Source organism: Orycteropus afer, unplaced genomic scaffold, assembly GCF_000298275.1.
Source record: "Orycteropus afer afer isolate SDZICR_OR568_19922 unplaced genomic scaffold, OryAfe1.0 scaffold00874, whole genome shotgun sequence".
NCBI lineage: Eukaryota > Metazoa > Chordata > Mammalia > Tubulidentata > Orycteropodidae > Orycteropus > Orycteropus afer.
Window position 1 is genome coordinate 372628 of NW_006922461.1, and position 8692 is coordinate 381319.

General features: G+C 40.7%; 1 protein-coding gene across 1 annotated transcript in view; it reads right to left on the reverse strand.

Annotated features, from left to right (window-relative positions):
- Positions 1-8692, reverse strand: part of SLC9A7 (solute carrier family 9 member A7) — a 111959-nt gene that overhangs the window by 6065 nt on the left and 97202 nt on the right. Inside the window, exons 15-16 of the mRNA XM_007958204.2 lie at positions 5465-5570; positions 3577-3628 (exon numbers count right to left, since the gene is read on the reverse strand). Coding sequence (XP_007956395.2) covers positions 3577-3628; positions 5465-5570 — 158 coding nt within the window. The remainder of the gene's footprint in view (positions 1-3576; positions 3629-5464; positions 5571-8692) is intronic.

Genomic DNA, 8692 nt, shown 5'->3' on the forward strand with positions numbered 1-8692 from the left:
ATATATCAGACAGTGTTTCACGGCTATTCATAAGGTTTTCACTGGCCAATTCTTTGAGAAGTGGATGGCCTCTTCCTTCTTCTGAGTTTGTCTTAGTCTGGAAGCTCCACTGACACTGTCCACCATGGGTAACCCTGCTGGCATTTGAAACATCGGTGGCATAGCCTCCAGCCTCACGGCAACACTCAAACCACCACAGTATGACAAACTGACAGACAAGTGTGCCTCCCTTCCTATTCCAAACTGCTCTGCTCATTTCCTGGTCTCCCCCGCGACGCTCACTTACTCAGCCTTCCTCTGGGGTGCAAACACTGGCCTTCCACTGGTCCTATGCTGGCTTACCATGACTTGCCCCAGGGGCAGCTCCACGCATGCAAACACCCACCTTCCACTGGTCCCGGAGCTGATTCTCATTTGATTCTTATCCCTCCCTTGTGAAAGGTACAAAAACTTAAACTACAGAGAAGCAAACCTGAGCGAAAAAAAAACCTACGTAATCTGCCTGAGATCGTCCTACTGATCAAAAGAGTGATGATTTATGCTGCCTCCAGACAGGTTTTACCCACATAAAGGATGTGAAAAACCACCCCTTCAGGAAAAGGATTGGAATGGCAGCAGTACTGTGGCAAAATAGACAAGGCTAAACAAGGCAGACTTTAGCAAAGCCACAGTCACTTAAAGACTAAAAAGACAGCGGGGGAAGGGTTAGAAATCAGCATGAGGTCACCCAGAACATTTTACCTCCAAAGGATTAACAAACAAGGCAAGGGTAAGTCCAATACCCCACTCCCCCACTGCACTGAGGCCTGTGAACATCTTGAATGGCAAATATATACTTTTAACGTGCTACAGGTAAACTCTTCTTTTCTCTCCTGTTTGCCTTCGGCCTGTCAATGCTCACCTAAAGACCTGCGTCCTCAACACAACAGGTCCTCCTCAGTGTAGGATGCAGAACCTGCTTCCCTGACACTAGTGGCCTGTGCCTAGTCACACTGCCCAAAGCCACTGGCAGGCTCTCCTGTGCCAATGCCTGGATTCCCCAACTAGATTATCAGCTACCAAAGGGCAGTGACCTTGTTCTCCTATTCTTAGCACTTTTCCATAACTGTGCTTAACTTGCTAAATGAATACTTGTTAAATATACAAATCTAGGGAAGATTCATAGGTTTAATCTACCTCATTTTCTCCCCTTCCAGTCCATCTTCTGTGCACTTACTGGTGACAAGCACATGCTTGTTGTCTGCATTGTTTCTCAGTGATGTCGACTTCTCCACAGTCCACATTGTTGGCACAATGTGACTCCACTTAACCAATGATCCAGCATTTTTAACATGCGAACACGCAAATCCTCTTACTTGCTGCCTCAAATCCTCACTGGAATGAGGCAGGGTGAAATGTACAATTTAATTAAAAACCTGGATTCAGGCAAATATTTAGAGGACAATTCTAAAACTCACTCCCAACTCCCAAATTTCCCTCTTACCATTAGAAAGTTTTTAGAAAGTCCTGACATTCAATATGCTTTACCATAGTTTTCTTAATAACAAATGAGGTCATGTGACCCATCTAAGTTTCCAGCTCCTAGGGGAGGGTGGAGCTGTCCTTCTCCCCTGTTGTAGCACATCTCATTTCCCCCATTCATACATGTGCTAAATGATGTTTTTGTTCATCTCCGTCAAAGTCTCTGCCAGGACTCTTGGCTCCCAATTTCCAAAGAGAATGTTCTGTCTGGCATATAGTTTATTGTTTTCAAGTATGGACCCACAGAGGGACAGAGAGGAATACAGAACGAATGAATGTGAAGGTAATTCTGCAAACAGGGGGAAGTCCCACCACAACACCACAGAGGATAACCAGGTATATGAACTCTGCGGTGGCCTGTTCTTATTCTTCACAGTGGTAAGCAGAAAAAAATTCAGTAACAGCAAAAATGAAACTGGATGTTGACCCACTCTATTTAAGAAAAATCACAAGTCCAGACAAATAGTACTTGAGGCAAGGGCATTTAGAAACAATGATCTTTAAAACCCATTGGAGAGTGATTTCCAAATCCAAGTTTTAATAAATGTTGTATACAGATGACAAAAACAAATCCACACTGTCAGATTCTAGATGGGATTAATAAGAGTTTTGTTGAGCTAAAGGTTTGTATAATTATATGATTAGCTTCCAGTAAAGGCTGCTATGAAAATGCAATGAAATAACCTTGAAAACACCTGCAAACAATAGTGTTGTGTGAACATGTGTATTTTATATAACTAGAGATCTTTTTCATAAATGGAAGAACACTGTTTGCCATATGCCTATCAAATCCAACCACCATTCATCTGTCAGTTTCTCATACTGTGGTGGTCTGTGTGTTGCTGTGATGCTGGAAGGTGTAGCACCACTATTTCAAATAGCAGCAAGGCCATCCATGTTGGACAGGTTTCATTGAGGTTTACAGACTAAGACTAGGAATAAAGACCTGGCAATCTACTTCCAGAAACTAGCCCATGAAACGTTATGGATCAAAACAGAACACTGTCCAACTCACTTGCATTGGACACATCAAGAGGAGGAATCAGTCACTAGACATCATGTTTGGTGAAGTGAAGGGCCAACAAGGGTGAAGGAGATCCTCAGTAAGATGGATTGGCACAACAGCTGCAATGATGAACTTGAAAATGCCAATGACTGTGAAGATGACACATGACCTGGCAACATTTCATTGTTATATATGAATCAGAGTCAACAGCAGCTTTTTACCAAATCCATGCAGTTTAGAGACAGTGGAAATAATGGATGAACATCTTAGCTATCTCCTACATAAATGTGTACTAAGCATGATGTCTTTCTCCAGAGCCTGCTTCTTCCTGATAATATTTCCAAAGTACGTGAGATGAAGTCTCGCCATCCATGCTTGTAAGAAGCATCCTGGCTGTACTTCTTCCAAGAGAGATTATTCCGTTCTTCTGGCAGTCCATGGTATATTGAATATTCTTCACCAAAACTGTAATTCAAAAGCCCAGTTCTTCTGTGGTCTTTCTTACTTCATTGCCCAGCTTTCACATACATATGAAGTGATTTAAAATACCATGGCTTGGGTCAGGTGCACCTTAGTCCTCAAAGTGACATGTTTGCTTTTGAATAAAGTCTTTCACAGATTTGCCTAATGCAATCGTTTGATTTCTTGACTGCTGCTTCCTTGAGTATTGATTGTAGATCCAAGGAAAATGATATCCTTGACCACTTCGGTCTTTTCTCCACTTATCATGATGTTGCTTATTGGTCCAGTCATGAGAATTTTTGTTTTCTTCATGTTAAGGTATAATCCATATTGGAGATTGTAGTTTTTGATCTTCATCATTAAGTGCTTCAAGTCATCTTCACTTTCAGCAAACAAGATAGTGTTTTCTGCATATCACAGGTTGTTAATCCATCTTTTTCCTATCCTGATGCTGCATTCTTCTTCATATAATCCATTTTCTTGGATTATTTCCCAATTTTAAACTATGCAGTGTCCACTTATTCTGTTTGAACAGGTTCTGTATGAACACAATTAGGTGTTCTGATTATACAGACATGAAAAGTTACCCTTATTAAAATTCAGTAAGGTAGAAGGCTTTAGGAATTGTTGGAAAGAGAGCTAGAAGACAAAGCAACATGTACATGCAATAAAATAGGTCTTAATGGATAATCATTCGGAACTTCATTAAGTGGGAGAAGCAGTAAGGCTGAGTCTACACCTTTTGTTTTGGATGATGAAACACATCCACATCGTCTATAGTGTCACTTTAGACAGAAGTCCAAACTGAGCAAACTATTCAGCATATGGAATAAGACAACTTTTATTAAGTAAACTATTGGCAGGATGGGCAAAATAATCCATTAGTTTGTAACCTTCTGACAAAAAGTAACTAGCATTATTATTTAGGATGATAGATACTACATTAAAACCTTACCACAGGTGTTTAAAATCACTTTTAAAAAACAGGAGCAGTTTAGGGAAGGACTTAAGGATGCTGGAAGGCTCAACTAACTTTAAGAAAAGGAGACCTTAATGTTGCTCACCATAACATTTGGTGAAAATTCAAAGAAAAGACTATGATAGAACCATATTTTTACCAGGTATAGCCTGCTGTCTCTAGGAGGTAAACCCGGTAACCTAGTTGGTTTTGCATGTATAAAGTTCTGTCACTGCCCACCAGGCCTCTTCAACTGGTGACTCTGCAGTTGTAATGCCTGCTCTGGAAGGAAGAGCAAGTATGCCATTCAAGAAGCTGTACCCTCAGATCCTAGGTTCTCTGATGTGGCCGCCCCTTAGCACTCCAGACTGCCCATTACTCATTGCCCCAGTATTCTTTCCTAGCTACAGGGACCATACCTGTTACTCCTTTTTACCACCTCAATGCATAGAACCTTTCTGAACTCCTCTGCCTCCCGTGGGCTTTGCATTCTGCTTTCTCATCACTGATCAATGAGTAAACTTCAGGTTAGTTGCTAATTACCTGCAGATTTGCATTAGGGTTTCAGTGCTGCCAATTATTAATTGTGGGACCTTGGACAGTTCACAATCTGACTGAGACTCACTGATTTTGACTCATAGTGACCCTATAGGACACAGTAGAACTGTCCCATAGGATTTCCAAGGCTGTAAATCTTTATGGAAGCAGACTGCCTCATCTTTCTTCCACGGAGTGGCTGGTGGTTTTGAATCACCAATCTTTTTGGTTGTAGCCAAATGCTTTAACCACTGAGCCACCAGAGCTCTTTCTGTAACTCTGAACTCACTGCCATTAAGTTGTTTCTGACTCACAGCAACCCCGATAGTGTTGTAAATCTTTACGGAAGTAGATTGCCCCATCTTCCTTCTGTGAAGCAGCTGATAGGTTTGAATCGCTGACCTACTGGTTAGCAGTCAAATGCCTTAGGCATTATGCCACCGGAGCTCCTTATTAGCTCAAAAGTCAGCCTTAGATCTAAGACCAGTGTGGATATTCATTTAATACTGTGCCACGTCTATTTCCAGACACTGAAAATTAAAACAAAGGACCTAGACTCATTAACATAAATAAACTAATCCTTACATTTGTGAAATGCTTTTATATTTCACCGTGTAATTTTTATGTGCCTTATCATTTAACTCTTACAGCCAACCTATACTACTAGGCCCATTTTATAGATAAGAAAATTGAGGCTCAGAACATTTAAATGGCCTGTCAGAGCTTGGATTCAAGTCTAGTTGCTCAGATTCCAAATCAATTGTTCTTTCTACTACACAACAGCCTCTGATGTTGGGGAGCACCGATAACACAGGCTAACGGGTTTCTCTATTACTGTGCAACCTATGTCAGTTGGCTGTTTCCAATCATTTTATTTGAGAGTAAAATCTCTGAATTTGGAGATGTGAGTGCAACTTTCTTTGTAGGTAAAACACTACCTGGTGTGGTGAACAAGGACACAATATACACACTGTACTTACGTCATACACCTGGGGACTGGTCAGACATCCAGCCAGCAAGCCACACCAGGCTGGGAGAGTAGTGGTTAATGGAGGGCCACTGTGCGTGAGGATGGGCTTCAAGTAACTTTACAAAGGAATTAAGGAAAAAATATCTGGGAAGAAAACACACACCCAACAAAGAGGTGTTTTAAAAAAAAATGAGAGTCAGACTTACATGCAGAACACCCGACCCAGGGCCATGCACCCACCTGCTCTACAGAGATACATCCCTTGGAGCAATTGGCCCTGAGGCACCAGAGTAGCAGCATTCACATGGAGGGAAAGCTGGACAGACAGAAGCGCATAACTAAGGACACAGGGATGGGGGATCACAGAGAAGGGAGAGGAGGAGAGTGGGTTAGGGTTAGGGATGGTAATTGGGGAATGAAATAAAATGTATATGAACTGTTGAATGTAAAACAAATTCTGCCTGTAAATTTGCACCCAAAGCACAATTAAAAAAAAAATTTATGGATGCCCCTCCAAAAAAATCAGAGTAAATTATCCAACATTCTATACACACACACACACCCTCTTTCCCCTACTTTACCAGTACAATACAGAAAATACTTACAATGGCAATCTGAAAGTTTGAATAAAAGATTAAACTATACTTCATCAGTTTTAAATGTTAAATCTCAGGCTGGTGATTTCCATTTTTTTCAGTTAAAAGGAACACTTGATTAATTAAAACACACTTCCTTTCTTCTATAGTTATGTTGAATCAGAGTTTTGGTTTCTATCAATATTCCAGCTTTTGACATACAACCAGCTCACGTCTTGGACATCGAAGATAATGTGCTCAGAGGTAGGGATGTTCCAGCTTCTAGGTGCTCTCCGCCCCTTGTTCTACATAAGTATTCCTGTTAAACCATTCTACCCAGAATTCACACGGTGGAAATGTTAGGGTTAGGCAGGACCTGAGTAGTAACTGAAAACAAACAAAAAACCCAAACCTACTGCCAATGAGTAGATTCTGACTCATAGTAACCCTATAGGGTGGTGTAGAACTGCCCCATAGGGTTTCCAAGGCTATAAATCTTTATGGAAGCAGACTTCCTCATCTTATTCCACAGAGTGGCTGGGTGGGTTCAAACTGCTGACCTCTTGATTAGCAGCCCAATGCTTTAACCACAGTGCAAACTGAGGCTACTACAAGTGAGGAAACTGCAACTTGGTGAGGTGAAATGATTTAGCTAAGGTTACTCAGATCAGAAATTTCCCAATGTCCCATACAAGATTATTTTTCACTCTATTTTCTATCTCTCTCCCAGACTATAATACAGGGTTTTTGAACCCTGGCACTATTGACATAAGGAGCCCTGGTGGCCCAGTCGTTAAGCAGTTGGCTACTAACTGAAAGGTCTGTGGTTCGAACCTACCAGCTGCTCTGCAGAAAAAAGATGTGGCAGTCTGCTTCCGCAAAGATTACAGCACTAGAAACCCTACAGGGCATTTCTACTCTGTCCTATAGGGTCACTATCAGTCTGAATTGACTCAAGGCAATGGGCTGGATATTTTTATTTATTTATTTATTTTATTATTGTTATTTGGGCTGGACAATTCTTTGTTGTGGGGGCTGTCCTGTGGACTGCAGTAGGATATTTAGCAGCATACCTGGCCTCCTCCCAGTGGTGACAACCAGACTAGTCTCTGAGCATTGCTAAATGTCCCCTGGGGGCAAAATCAATGCCCTGAAATGAAGGCCAATGAGTGGAAAGCTCAGTGAGTGTCAGTTTATGACACTTGGTATCTGTGCTGCCAAATGCACAGCCCTATGTTGTAATCTTCATGAGGCACTTTTCATGTTATGATAGTACTGGGACCATTTCTGATTCCCACAGCCTAACCAGCATGGAAAATGTGGAGACACTTAACTACAAGAAAGGCCAAGCAACTTTAAAGGAAGGCGAGAAGGTGGTGTAGCCATTTGGGTACACAAGTTCCACTGTTTCTTATCGTCACTCTAAGAATTAGAGTAAAGAAGCTTTATCTATAGGGAGGTGGTGAAAGGTAGACACTGTGGTAAACTTTGAGCTGGAAATTATTCAACAAAAGGGAACTTGAGGGCTTTGGTGGGGGGCTTTACAAACAAAACATACTCCCCTCTGGCTCCTGTCTTTTAACCACATTCGTGGCATTGGCTCACTTTGGGAATAGTCCCGGCGGACCTATCAGCTATCCTGTGTCTTTAGCTCAGAAGATGGCAGAGGCTTGGATTTGCAGAATGGCAAATACTAACAAGTCAGAGGGGGAGCCCGAGGCTACTTTTCAGTTCCCAGCCTCAGGCAGCACAAACACAGAAGGCTCTGTAACAACTTCTTTAAAAAAGAAAAATAAAATAATTATGTGTGTGTGTAATATACCTATATCTATCTATCTCTATCTATTAGTATTTTAAAAAAAATATTCAAACTGATGGAAGGGCACAAAACAAAATATCAAGTCTCTTCCACCCCAGCTGCTCTGCTCATTACCATTAAAACATAATATAATACAATTTCTCCTATTTCTTGAGTTACCAATGTTTTAATGTTTTCCTATGAAGGACAGAAATTTTAACTCACTGTCTCTTCTTTAAATTCTATTCATTTCCACTTCTTAAAATAATTTATTTTACACTGTAGATATGTAGTACTTGCACTGTATTTTATAAAATTTTCTGTGGTTTTTCCACAGATTGAGTCTAATTGTTAGAAACCAATAAACGGCATCTACAATATGTCAATTATTCACTGGAGAACCAAGCAGAGTGGCTGAAGCAATATAAAAGGAAGTATGATACTATCTCATTTAAATTTTTACCAAAGCAGAATCTTTGGATATCTTGCTAAATAATAGATCTTTTTTTTTTAAACATTGTTCACTTCTAGATTATAAATCACTGTTTCTTCAACACTAACCCTAGTTGGATTTTGCTTTGCTGTTATTTTTTTAAAAAACATTTTATTGTGGTTTCAGTAAAAGTTTACAGAACACATGAGCTTCCCATTTAATAATTTATACACATTTTGTTTCATGACATTAGTTGTGAACCCTTCAGTGTGACAGCAATTTTCCCACTTCCTCCTGGGTTCCCTTCACCTATCTTTCCTTCCTTCTGAACTTGGTTTTTTGGGCTAATGCTGCCCTTTTGGTTTCATATGCTTGACTGTTCTGAGAAGCATGCACCACATGGGTGTTACTGTTCACTTTACAGGCCTGTTT